Source organism: Larimichthys crocea, chromosome XIII (genome assembly GCF_000972845.2).
Source record: "Larimichthys crocea isolate SSNF chromosome XIII, L_crocea_2.0, whole genome shotgun sequence".
NCBI classification, from domain to species: domain Eukaryota; kingdom Metazoa; phylum Chordata; class Actinopteri; family Sciaenidae; genus Larimichthys; species Larimichthys crocea.
The window spans coordinates 41065746-41079437 of NC_040023.1; the positions used below are offsets into that span (position 1 = coordinate 41065746).

Genomic DNA, 13692 nt, shown 5'->3' on the forward strand with positions numbered 1-13692 from the left:
TCTCTCCCTAGATGAGCAATGCTATTTATTTATTTATTTAATCTATTTCTTTTTTATATGCTGAAAGAACTTTGAGATAATGAAATAGTCCAATACAAGTAGATAAAGCTGAAGCCAATCAGTACAAATCCCAGAGCTCATAATGACATCAAATAGAGTACACCTACTTTTTAATGTAAGTACACACAGGAAAATGCAATTCAGAAAGAAACACACGATGAATCAATACAAACAGCAACTGAAGTGTGCAAAGAGACTTCTTTGAGCTGGATTTGGTTTTTCAGACTTTTTCAGCTATCAACAATGCTTGAATAGAATTGCAAGCATTAATTATGTTTGCGATTCAAAACTAATTATTCTAACCTTAACCCTTAGGCTAAGCCCTGAAACTGAAATATTTATAAGCCTTAACTCAAATATTTCTCTGTGAAGATAGGGAGCTAAAATGACTTCAATTTGCAAAAATTATGTGTGAAGGTCTAATTCTCAGACCGGCTCCCGCAAGTATAGCAAAACAACACACACACATACGCACACGTGTTCTATTGAAACACAGAGTTCTGGACAACAGTGTGTCAGAGTTCGGTCACCTGAACATCAGATTCTCCAGAGAACACTACAGAGAGGTTATCTGCCTTAAACTACAAACATTCAGCCACAAAGCTCCCCACTCCAACTGAGCAAACCTGAAGACAGAAAACTCAGATGAAGAGAAAAGAGAGAAAAACAAAACAGATTTACCCAGCTCGTCTGAAAAAAAATTCTGCACAGAGACAGGTAAGTAAATGCACCATAGGAGGCTTAAGCACTAAATTGGTTTAGAGATGAATTTGCACATTTTCTAAAACATATAAAATGGTGATGAAAGAAGTTTTTAGTGAAATGTATGTGCACAATATCAGATAATGTGCTGATGTAGGGCATATTTAATTACAGACTTTAATTAACTTGTTTTTTTACATTGAAAATTCTCAGTACATAATTTCTAACTAGTACCCCTGCTTCTGTTTATGTCCTGTAAAGTCCTTTTCTAGTACAGCTTACAGTTTACCAATGTTTGTGTTTCTTCACTGGAACATGGACGAAAGGTCCAGCTCTCCTACTTTTTCCACAGACTCAATGACCACCGAGATCAACAACACCCCAGTCTCAGGGTTCATCGATCATACTGCGGTGGATGATGATGAACTCATGCAGTGTGATGACGTCTTAGATGAAGAAGAGCTCACCTGCCTTTCTATCCACACAGACATAAGCTCGCAAGGCGTATCATTGCTTCCCGGCTACTGGTCTTGCCACAATGATTCGGATATCTCAGAGGTCATCACTTCATTTGATCAGGATATCAATGAGGTGATTAAATCAGTATGCCAAAGCCTTTTTGATCCTGAGAACATGGGGATAGAAGCAGTTGACTTTAATGTGAAAGTCCAGACCACAGCGGGAACCTCAAGACTGGCTATCAGATCAGAGAAGAGTGCAGGACCTGCCTCTTGTGATTCTTCTTCCTCCACCGAAACAGCCATCACTGAGGCAGCAAAAATGCTCGTCTCTCTGGTGGTTGACAAGGTTGAAAAGGCCCTGGATGACACTGGTTCTGAAAAGCCACTTCAGGGGGAGAGGTCCGAGTGGAAGAGGTTGAAGAAAAAGGTTCATCCAGCTTATCCAGCTCAGGATGATGCGGGCTGGTCTGCCACCACTGAGTTGACATTTGTTACCACTGAAGAGAGCAAACAGGGCTTCCGTGGTTCTCAAGGGACAGCCAACACCTCGTTCAGTGCTGCTGTAAGAGCAGACATGAAGTCCACTCAGCAAGAGTTGGAGGACTGCACGGCGGATGAGGACCAAGCTGGTGTTGAGAACACCAAAGAAAAGAAAAGCAATTGCTTTTCGAGCTTCTTCAACAACATCTTCTCAAAGGTAAAGATGCATTGACGTGGATGTTTGAATCAGTCAGATCACTTTTAAAGTACACGAGAATGAATCAGACCAGATCTCAGGTGTTCTGTCAAGTGTCAAAAGTGAAGATTGAAGATGTTTAGTCCTTCTCATTTGTATTTCTGTAGTGACGTTTTCCTGTTATTACTTCCACAGAAAAATGAGAAGAAGATGAAGGTCGCTTCAGAAGAGAATCATTTCCAGTGGCCTTCTTTTTGGATGCACGTGGTGCTTGTGTAAATAAGAACGATAAAAAAATACATCAATATGATGTGTGTTTGCCTAAAGAATACTTCAATATCGATGCTTCTACCTGTTTGGTGGACACTTGCATTATGGTTTAGAACCTTCTCTGTTACTGACCAGACCAGCACAATACACACTGCCTTTAGCATGTCAGTTGATGCACACACACCCACACATGAGGAGCATCGTACAGACAGTCATTAGAGATGGGAACAGAAAGAGGTTCACACAGCATCTGAGTTTAAAGCTATGTTCAGACAGAAAGCAAAGCAAGTCGCCTATATCTGCATTTATTTTCCCCAAACAACCAATATACTGAGCCAACACTACAGAGCGTTTGCATGTGTTTATGAAGTGAATCCATAAAGCCCTGTGATGCAAGCGTTTCGCTCAAGTTGAAAAAGATTCTACTTGCACATATGGTTCTTTTTATTTTCAATTCATGCCAGCCTGAATTTCCATCAAATTGCATCTTTCTATTGACTTTGTATACAATCATGCTGCATCTTACAATTCGCTTTGCGTTCTGCCTGAACACACAGTAAATGTGCTTTTCTGCCTTCTGGAGGGTCAGCTTGTAGTTTCTTTTTTCATGATGATTAGAGCTGAAGTCATATTGACAGCCAGTGAATATATGTATGTGTCTGTGTGTGCCAACCCACGTACATTCATATGCAATTAACATGCGTTAGAATATACCTTATTATTTCCTGGGTTATGTTTTTTTTTTTTTAACATAAAGAGGAAACATTTATATTGAGTGTGAAGTATATCTTCAAATCAGAGAAAAAATGTCATCCTGATCCATCCCAACATGTTTCAATTTTTTCAATATCCTGCCAACTAAATCATGATTAAGAATTATACATATTTAAACTTTATAATTAAACTCGAGGCATGTGGTAACGTTGGGGAGAGATTGTGTTTTTTTAATTAAAATATTAGAAAAGTTGAAGATGACTTGCACCAGAAGACTGGATGCATCTACTTTTTAAATATTAAACCAAAATCACGTTTTCCCTAACTTTACAAAGTGTCTTAGCTGCTGTAACCCAACAACATATAGGAAACAAGACACAAACCCTGGTCTTAAGTCTTAAAGTCTTGTTCTTTATATGCCAACTACTCAGTGTAACCTCTGCAGTATGACTTCAAAGTTGAATAGACGATTATGTTTCCCCCAGAACGTGTTTAGAACGTCAAATTAGCAATATTTAAAGATATTTTACAGTAGGATTAGTGTTATGACATAAGCGGCTGTTTAAAGCTCAGGTCAAAGATTGTGTGTGTGTATAATTTAGTGGAGGTTGGGGGGTGGAGAATAAATACAGTAAAGGGACAAAAGGGCTGTTTCCTACATTTTAGCAGTATAGGGTTTTTATTACACCTACACACACACACGCACACACACACACACACACACACACACACACACACACACACACACACACACACACACACACACACAAATACATACACAGTCATCTCACTTTACCTCAAGTCAACTGAGCTGACCCTGTCAATGTGTGGAGGATCTGTGAGGGGATGGAGCAATGTGATTTAGGTTAAACACGCTTCACTGGCTTATAGGTGTTAGGGCCGCTGAACTTGTGATGGACAGATACAAACACACACACGCATGGCTAGTGTAATACTCCAACAAACCCTTCCCACCACACACACACACACACACACACACACACACAACACATCTACCACCCACGCAGACACACAGAGAGCATGTGTTTCCTGAAGGACAAACATTTCATCTCTCCTGGTCTCCACTACCTTGCCGTTTCAGCACAACTGTCAGCCTCACTGAACGTGTGTTTGTGTGTGTGTGTGTGTGTGTGTATTAACTCTATTCTATATAGTCCGGTCTAAAGCACTCCTTAACCTGTCTCCTCTGTGTGTCCTTCCCAGTATAGCAGGCTGGTAGCCTACAGTATGAAGAGACTTTAACCTTGTCTCCACATGTTGCTGATGAATATGTTTCCAGGCGCTGTATCCAATTTCTGATTTTCCAGCATTCTGATGTATAGCGGGAATATGTGTGTTCAGTGAGGCGTTAGGCTTGAGATGCAATTTACGTGACAGCGCCTATACATCCGGGGACAGTTTGATCGATATCTGGGGTAGTTTTCTGTTTTTTCTTTTTAACAGCTCCATACCTTAGAGTAAATACAAATGACAGGCAGCAATAGTTTACATAAAACCAGATGTCGCAGCCGACTTCTTGAGGGGCGTTGTGAGCAGGGTGGGGCTTGCTATTAGAAATACCATTACACCATTACATAAACGCCTTGTTTAGTATGTCATTATGCTGGAATGGAGTCGACTCACATTTTTTTTTTGGCAATTTGTGGGTCTACTAGTTATTAATTCTTAAAAGAACAATCGCTATACTCAAGGAAATTATGTAAAAATGTCATGACGCATCTATTTTGCACATTGCTGTTGTTATTCACTGAATTTGTCAATGTCAGCATTAAGGAATGAAGACAAATAGCAGTCACAGAAGCATGCAGTCCTCATGCTGGATTGTGATTCCTGGTTGATGACTTTGACCCCTTTGGAGTCAGTGCATGTTTGGAGAAATATCAATTTGGCCATTCATATTCAACGCTGGAGAGCGTCCTGAACAGAGACTGGAGTTAAATGGACTTTGTGATAACAATGTTCAGCTATGATTTGTCCTTGATGAATATCAGTATATATGTGGTGTACCACATGTCAGCAAGTTTCTACAGCTGATAATTTAATTATATTCTTGTGAATTTTGTAAATGTTTTGCTCAGGTGATCCCATTTCTCTATACTTGGCCCCTCTGGTGTCTTGACAGCTTGATCAGCAAATCTTTTATCTCATGTAGATATAAATATAAAGTCCTAGAGAACTAGTCTGGAGCTAGATCTGCACCCCCACACTGATTTGTTCTGCACTCTGCCAGCACCCTGTGAAAGATTGTTTTTCAGCTGTGTGAAAGTAATTAGACTCTTTATACTTGTGGGACATGTATAATGCTGCTGTATTAGCCGTAACATCTTACCTCGCCTTCTCTGTGCCACGGCCTCCCGTTCTGAGGGTACTTGCTCTGGCTCTGGCGTTTCTTCTGCCCTCCGTCGGCAAATTTGCACAGCAAAGGCTCCGTGGGAGCTGCAGAGAAAAGACAAAATCATGTTAGGAGGACTGCATCCTGTGACCCCCCTCAGAAGGACAGAAGTCCTTGTGAACTGTGTTACATTTCCCTTATTCTATCATCGCCTCTGTCTCTCCCTCCTCTCTCCCTCCCTCTCTCTCTGCCCTCCTATGGAGCTCCTAGACAAATTCCCAGACCAATGATGTTGGCAGGCCCTCCCTACCCCGGCCCAGGCTGGCAGCCCATGAAAGAGCATTGCAGGCTATTGTTGAAATAATAATCACAGTAATCGCTCTTGTAAATACCTCTGAGATGGTAATGCAGGACCGCTCTGTCAGCCAAAGCTTATTTCTAGAAGGCGTTCTTGTTCCTGATGCGTTATCCCTCCGTGTTTTACTTTAACAGCCATCTTGTCTTTTATTTGAAATTTTATGCCATTTTCCACTCCGCAACCATCAGTGCGAGCATCTCGCTGTGCCGTGTAAAGGCCGTTATGGATATTAATGTCGCTGTTCTCTGAGCGAACACTTGGGGCACTCGAACCATTTCTGTTATCAACCAGCAGGACAGCATGACATGAAATAGCTGTTATTAATCCAATTAAAAAAAGAAAAAAAAGCCTTCTGTACTGCAACCTCATCTAAGCCGCCTCTCTATCAACAGCCTTTTGTGTGCATAATTGCCGATAAAAGGTTGATGAAAGTGTTGCGATGACCTATGTTGCTATAAAGATAACTTCTTAAAGGGCACTTTCTCACACTTGAGCTGCAGGTGAGCACCAATAGAGACAAGAATGGTAGAGGAGGAGGAGAGAGAGAGAGAGAGAGGGAGAGAGAGAGACAGAGAGAGAAATCTGATGAAAGACAGGCTCAATGAAGGAAGAAAGTGAAAGTTCTTAGTGAGCTTTTCTCGTGAGAAACGGGTGGCTCTCTTGGCTGGGAATCTGGGGGTCTTAACAGTGTCCGTCCCCTTTTCAGTCTGCGTCAGCGAGATCGGAATCTCTTTGGATGCAGTAGAGATGAGAGAGGCGAATGGAGACAGTTGGATCAACTAAAAGAAACACAAGACTAGAGAGTGAATAAGAAAAACAAGCCACACACACAGAAACAGATAAGAGAAACAGGTGGGAGACTGAGGAAGAAACAACTGGGAAACAGACGTAGAGAGAGAATCTAGACCAGGATCAAACGCTTGTTCCCTGGGAAGCTTGTACAGATCAGCAACAGTACACACTGAGCCAACAAGCTTGTCCAAACACTGAAGCACTGCTGCCCTGCACCTGGTGGCTTAGAAGGGACCTGACGGCTCTCCTGTCATCGCATTCACATTACGGGCCTGGCAGCTCATGACACGGCCGCTCTGTGACGACACAGGGCAACGACAAGGCTGTCTGAAGGAGGTGAGCAACGGGACCTTTCATCACGTCATGCCAGAGATGACACCCACCGAGAGAATTGTTGATGCTTTAATCTCCGCTCCCAGATGTTAGAGGCGCTCGGGCCTTGATAATAATGCGCCATCACAAGACAGGAGAGAAAGAAATGCTGTCAGGATTGACAATGCAGTGACAGCAATAAAACAACTCAAAGTGAAGTCATGACGAAGGAGTTTCCAGTTGAGTGAAATGATGTGGATGTTAATGAGCAAACATGTTGATTCGTCGATTCATTTCTATTTTCTAACATGTCACTACTGTAAATGCCGTCACACTTTGAGGTAATTATTTTGTAGTTGTTTGATGAAGGAAATGAGCAGAGGGCTGTGGCACTGACAAAACTGTGTGCGTTGGCTACAAACACACGCAACCAAACTACTGAAGAAAAAGAGTGTGTTTACGTGGCTTTAGGGGTCTACTATGGTACCAAACTTTTCAGACAGGAGAATGTTGCCGGGAAGAAAGAGTGAGAGAGGCGCTGCAGAAGAAAAACAACAAAAGCTCTTCCAAACCTCTCCTCTGGCACTCTGGGAGATAATTAGCTATCGGAGAGATTTGGAGAATCTGACACAGAGCACGCTGACGTTACCCCTGTGACTACATCCCCAGTTCCCACAGCGAACTAGCCAATTTGTTTAAGACTCCAGCCCAAGATCAACAGCCCTCACACCACCCCACCCACCCTGTGATCACACTCACCCCTCTATAGCCCTGGCACACACACTCACACACCAAACAGCCTCCTTCTGCCCTTAAAGTCTCTTTGCTATAACCCCTCGAAAACACTCAGAAACACCCACAGACGCGTACACACACACTCAGTACAAACTGCTGCCAGCCTAAAAACCTTTCTGAGACCTCTCACCGCACACCGTCATCACTGGCACAGCCCAGAGTAAACTAGGCCACTGGCTGTACATACTAGCTTGCTGATACTGCGTCTTTAGGTCACAGGCTCCAAGTACAACACATTTCTTACTGGCTTCAACTCTGGAGTATGTGTTGTGGGGGGCCGCTTGAAAAAAATAACTTCAGTTATGGACCAATTTGCTTGCCCTTTAATGATCCTGAATCATGGGAAAAAGACATAAAGTACTTTTGGTCAGAGGTCAACAACTGCCGCTAACAAGGTGCTCTATGGGAACTCCTAATTGTTTTTTATGTGGGTTGCTGTAGGAACTGGTAAACACGTTAACGAGGGCTAACCGCAGACATACGCACGTGCATGCGTGCCTTGGAAGTGTGCACAGCGACACCAATCACACTCGTACACACAGAAGCAAGCAGTGGTAAGACAGTAAGATGTCTGCGCTGTTGGCCTCATTTGATCACAGCCATGACTCAATCATACTCCAGACTGTGCATTTGGCTCTAAAGAGATAGTCATGGCTTTCTGCTCATCAATAGAAGCATTACCATCCAGTAAAATGAACCAATAAGTGCATGCAGATGTACTTCTGTATGAGACAGTGAAATTACAATAGCCATTTAAATTGAAGCTTGTTGCAAGGTTCACTTATTAGCACCGCATGCATAAGTAATTATTGCTGTTACTGATGTTTCCTATGGGCCGGCATCTGGGGGAAATCAGCCCTTTGTCTGCAGAATAACAGCCAGCACAGCAAGAACACCACATCTCACCATTCTTTTCTTTCCGGTGTCTATAGACAAAGAGAGCATGCATGTTCCAGAGGGTCTCACAAGACCAGCTGAATAATATCTTGATCCATGAATGCAAATCAGCATATGTATTATAATACATCAATGTCAACACGTCATACATTTATATGCTGCTCAAAATTGGACTGTACATCTGTTTGGCCTAAATGGTGAAATCAATGCAGGAATGCCCACAAGCCCGCAGAGGGGCTGGGTAAAAGGTTTTGCTCAGTGAAACAGCCAGTTTTTCACCATGAAGACAGTTACAAAAGAGGCCTCTCACAGGGGCTTGGAGTCAAACTGGGTTGGCCTTGCTTTGCTCTCGGTGTGTGCAAAGCCCTAAAGAGGGCGAACAGAGGGAACTGTTCAACCACTTGAATCAAAATATGTCACTCTGAAAAGCTTCAGTGAAAGGAAGCTTTCCACTTCTCAATAACAACTTTTAGTTAAAGGTTCCTACAGGTTCTTGGCTTGAGCTAAGCATCTCTGAAAAGTCATTTGGATGTCTCGCTGTGTTTTACCGCATGTTTTCAGAGAATAAGGAAAGGATAGAAACTGGACAGTATTATTGGAATTCTGCTGTTCTCTGACGCTGCTCGGGGGGATCTCTAATTGGATCAACAACTGTCTGATTCCCATCAGCCAGCTCGACCTGTCTGCCCAGACTGCAGAAGCTATGTCTTATGGGAAAGAGAGAAAAAAGAGTGGGAGGGAGAGAGAGAGAGTGAGAGTGAGAGACAGACAGATACATGAAGAGAAAGGGAGAGCAAGGGTCATAGTTCTAGAAATAGATTGAGATGAAGAAAAACAAGGAGTAGTTATGAACAATATGGCAAGTGTACAGGACAAACGAGAAGACACAGGGACCAAAACTAAAGCGGAGAAGCATATATGTCGCCATTTTCAGAGCAAAATGGACAAGCTCGGAATGGCCGCCAACCAGGAAGGCAGGCGACAGCAGCTTCCCTACAGGGAAGGCTTTTGACGGATCCCAGTCGATAGCTCTCACAACTGCCACGCCGGCCTCGCATCCTTCAGCGTGGAAATGAAGACAGTCTGCCAGCCGTTTTGCTGACAGGGACGGCACACATGGCTCAATGACACGGCCTGATAAATGGAGCGGGTGCTGAGAGGAGAGCGCGGCAGAGAGCGAGACAAAGAGGAGAGGGAGAGGGAGATAGATGGAAAGACAGATACGGTGTCATAGAGAGACAGAAAGACACAGGGAGACTGTGACAGAAAGAGACAGAGGAGAGAGGGGGACTCAGTGACGCTAGGAGTGACAGGAGCAGTCCAGTTTCACCCCCCTCTTCTGATCCATACTATATGGATGAGTAAGTGAGATTAGTATAGGGAGACGGATGTCAACAACGCCTTGCGTCTCACCCTGCATCCTCTACACATGCTCTATAGCTATTGATCAGCCCTTGCTCAGACTTTCCCATAGAGGGCTCCTGCAGCACGGCAGCCAGTGCAGCCTGGGCCGGAGATGATATTATGGATTACAGGAAGGGAAGTGGAGGGAAGAGCACTGGATGCGGGCGGTAGAAGCCTGATCGATGAGCTATTGCGCACTTAACAAGAGTAATGTTATGTAGGGAGTCTCTGACATGCTAATCCATCTCTCACTCTCTCTCTGTCCGTCTCCCTCGATTGCATCTCTCTCTGTCGTGATTATCTCCCTTCTGCCCATCTCTCTCCTCTTTTCTTTCCTGCTTGTTTTCTATCTATCTATCTATCTATCTATCTATCTATCTATCTATCTATCTATCTATCTATCTATCTATCTATCTATCTATCTATCTATCTATCTATCTATGATGAATGACATGAGCTCCATGTGAGTCTGTCAAAAGCATCTTGTGGGAGTTGGAATACTGGAATATTAAAAAAGTTTTTGTGTTCAAGAATCTGCAGAGTTCAATGTTAAATTGTCTAAAATAAGAGGTGAGGATGATTCTGCACAAATGCAGAGCTGTAATTTTTGCACCTTTGAGTACTGACTCTGAATTAATCTGCTCTTACAGTTAATGTGAAAGCAGCAAGTGCAGCGCCAAGCAGGCGAAGGGTTTCCAGCTGCTAGCCAACTCCTGTGAGACAAGCTCTGAGGTACCGGTTAACGAGAACTTAATTTTAGCTTAATCAGCTAATTCCATTTGCCATTCCCGACACTAAGGTTGCCATGGCGAGCAAACAAATAACTAAAAAACAACAGAGACGTGTGAGTGAGTAGAAGTTAGAGGGTGTTTGTGCTTGCCAACTCTAATGAACGACTCACAATCCTCCATCCATATATTAAAATAAGATTTATACAAGCAGACAGTCCTCACCACATTCATTCCAAATGGCATAGTTTGAGTCTTGCTGGTTCCACTAGTCAGCTGCATTTTTAAAGTGGCAGTGGCAGATGTTTCTAATGCTAAATCCACACATGCTGCTCCACACTGCCAACATCTCTGTTGCTGCAGTACGTCTCAGTATCAGTGGCCGCTTTACACAGCTGGCCAGGGTGGCAATTACAAGCGGCCACATTGTGGTTGCCTCTAAATTGTAAGAGTATAGTATGAGATTGAAAACACTATTTGTAGAGTGGATTCGAAATAAGATCCCAGCTAAGAAAACACTACAATGTGCAACAGGCGACTTGAGTCAGTACGTCACAGACAAATCTGCTGCACAAGTGCTGAGCCGAGTGGACTTGCGGTTTTTGGTTTGGAGACTCTTCATCAGCGGACTGATGAAACATCTTTGCAATGACTCATTTTGAAGCTGGCAACATTCATGGCAAGTTCAATATGCTGTACTGTCGAACAGTCTTATTTCTCATGTTTCATAGTTTGTGAAAAGCAGCAAATGAAATGTAGCACTTGATCTGATTGGATCAGTGAGAGGAGAATATTCTTTTTCAAGAGGACAATTGTAGTCTTTGCCCTCTGTTTGCCTTTAGTTTTGTTCTGGTGCTTTCTTTGTCTGTGTATTATGTATATGTTTGTTAACATCTTTGTATTCATGTATGTACTGTACACTTGTACTTTTCATGTATTTTATCCCATATAGTACTTTGTAAATGTGTATTTTTACAAGTGAAATTTAATGTTGTCAGTCATGACGCAGACTCTACAGTACACTAACTGCTGTACAGGCTCTGAATGAGCACATTTAAGACTGATCATTCTTGACACAGTGAATCCGTGCTGCTGCCAACTATCCTAATGGGCAGATGTCCACAGTCCTCCTTTCTGTGACGCACTGAGAAAAATGAATGAGACATCATGGATTGTACTGTTGTATAAAAATTCACACTGGGAATTGTGTCCATCAGGCAAAATTGGACAGTCAGCTAAGAAAACACTTTTTTTCCCGTCATTCCATTAACAATACAACAAAAACGGTGCATTGCAACGTAGTATATCTACAACAGAGTAATGTTTCAATAACACAATATGGTTTTTGACAGATATTAGGAATGCAGTATGATTTATGATTAGTGGGAGTTATCACTTTTGATTTCACAAAAAAAAAAAAGGGTTTCGTAACACATTTTAGTTTCATAAAAAAAAAAAAAAAAAAAATCATGAAATTAATAGCATCTAAGCCCTTAATGGTTCTTTTTGGCCCTGTGGCATTAATCTGCTCGTGGTGCTCTCTTTTCATGGCAAACAGTTTTGGCTTCGACATGCCGACTTAAGAGCAGCTGTTGCTGTACTTTGCCGGTGGGGGTTGACCTCTGTTGCCACCGTCTGTGTCACTGCCTGTGTGGGCAGACAGTGAAGCTAGCTCTGTCCCTGTTAGCAGAGTATTATAACACTGCCAACGCCTCCAGTGACCCGTGAAACCTCCCATCTATAGAGATGAATCATACAGATGGGCGCTTTGTAATTCAACAGAACTGCCCATCCACCAGACCTCCAGCAAATATTTCTCAGTTTATATGACACTGTATCAGAATCAGAATAAATCAGTTTTGACCTCTGCAAGTACAACTCAGAAGATGGAATTTAGTGTGTGTCGCATAAGCGTGCTTTTAGCATATTGTGTAGGCTTCATCATTTACACCAAGAATTCACACTTAAGAGTACCCAGCCTTACACAGCTTCCACATAATGTTACAGCAAAAATAATTTAGGTTTATTTATCAAGGGGAGATTTTGCTGAACATGCATGGTGTTTTCAGCGCTGCACTGCTTGACATTCATTACACAAATTCACACTCAGAGCGCATTGCAAACAGTCCTCTATTGTTGGCCAGAATGGAACTCAAAGGAAAAAAATAGGATGTCAAGGTGTCTTGCTAAATGCTACGTTGCCTCTCACAGAATTCCCCAGATGGTCCGGGGATTCAAACATATGATTTTCTTGTTCCAAGTACGGTTATTTAACCTTTAGGTTACCATTGGCTGCAAATTGATAATGACATTTGAACAGAGGCGGAAAATATGCTTCAAGCTGCAAACACAAGAAAACCACATCAGTTTAGAGTAGCATGGTGAAGCGTACAAAAGGCTGCGTGCGTTTGTTAACTAGGTTTCCACCGTAGGGGCTTCCAGTAACAACGGCATGGACAGGAAAGAAAATGAAATTACAGCACAATAAATGAATTATCAATAAAGGGCCCTCAATACTGTATCTGAGGGGGATCAATACGCCACAGCCGGGCTGCAATGTGGGGCGAGGGCTGAGGGCAGGCCTGTAGCTGAGGGACAGGCCAGATAAATAATGTCACGGGGAGGTGATTGACGATCAATGCAGCCAGTGACGTTGATTTATGATCAATGAAAGCGGGGCACCTGACTAATAAGGGGAGAAGGGGCTGAGGGGTGTGTGTGTGTATGTGTGTGTATGTGGGGAAGGAGGGGTTTTCACAGCCTCCCCCTTTACTGTAACTGATTGGGGATCGATGAAGAGTGGCACCGTGGCTGATTAGGGATCAGGCGACTCTGTGGCAGAGGAAGGCAGTAATGTGTGAGTGGATTCGGTTGGCTGTGTGGAGACCAGCCTGTCTGAGCCAAGCAAAGCTGGAGACACTGTAATTAAGGCTGTGCTGAAAGGAGCTTTCCACTGGTTGATAGAAGCTGCAGGTGCAGTTGTCTTTGCTCTTTCACTTTCAAAAGAGCCACACACACAAACACACTCTTATTCACAAGCACAGCCACAGACATACAGGCCTACAGTAACACAACCAAAGAGATCACAGGAAGGTCGGCACTCATTTTCTGCCATTCTCCGTCATAAAAGTCTATTCTATTACTCTGGTCGACATCCTCATCTCTGTTGG

The 13692-nt window shown here is 43.0% G+C and overlaps 2 protein-coding genes across 10 annotated transcripts in view; one reads left to right on the forward strand and one right to left on the reverse strand.

The window, feature by feature from the left end:
- rbms3 (RNA binding motif, single stranded interacting protein) overlaps positions 1 to 13692 on the reverse strand; it is a 278332-nt gene that overhangs the window by 39595 nt on the left and 225045 nt on the right. For all 8 annotated transcript variants that reach the window (XM_019264208.2, XM_019264207.2, XM_019264209.2 and 5 more), the window contains one exon: positions 5234 to 5340. In XM_019264208.2, the coding sequence (XP_019119753.1) occupies positions 5234 to 5340 (107 nt within the window). The remainder of the gene's footprint in view (positions 1 to 5233; positions 5341 to 13692) is intronic.
- LOC113747284 (uncharacterized) lies at positions 591 to 3619 on the forward strand. Of its 2 annotated transcripts, XM_027286470.1 has the most exons (3): positions 591 to 777; positions 1089 to 1920; positions 2095 to 3619. In XM_027286470.1, exons 2-3 carry the CDS (start codon positions 1120 to 1122, stop codon positions 2176 to 2178), a joined length of 885 nt encoding a protein of 294 aa, XP_027142271.1. In that variant the 5' UTR covers positions 591 to 777; positions 1089 to 1119; the 3' UTR covers positions 2179 to 3619. The 2 variants fall into 2 exon arrangements, with proteins under 2 accessions (XP_027142271.1, XP_027142270.1); XM_027286469.1 differs by lacking the exon at positions 591 to 777 and having other exon boundaries at positions 1030 to 1920.

Bases quoted from the DNA above. Each gene is read 5' to 3' on its own strand.
- LOC113747284 (XM_027286469.1), top strand. From the start codon at position 1,054: ATGTTTGTGTTTCTTCACTGGAACATGGACGAAAGGTCCAGCTCTCCT. The intron at 1,921-2,094 runs GTAAAGATGCAT...TTACTTCCACAG, and splicing joins TCAACAACATCTTCTCAAAG to AAAAATGAGAAGAAGATGAA.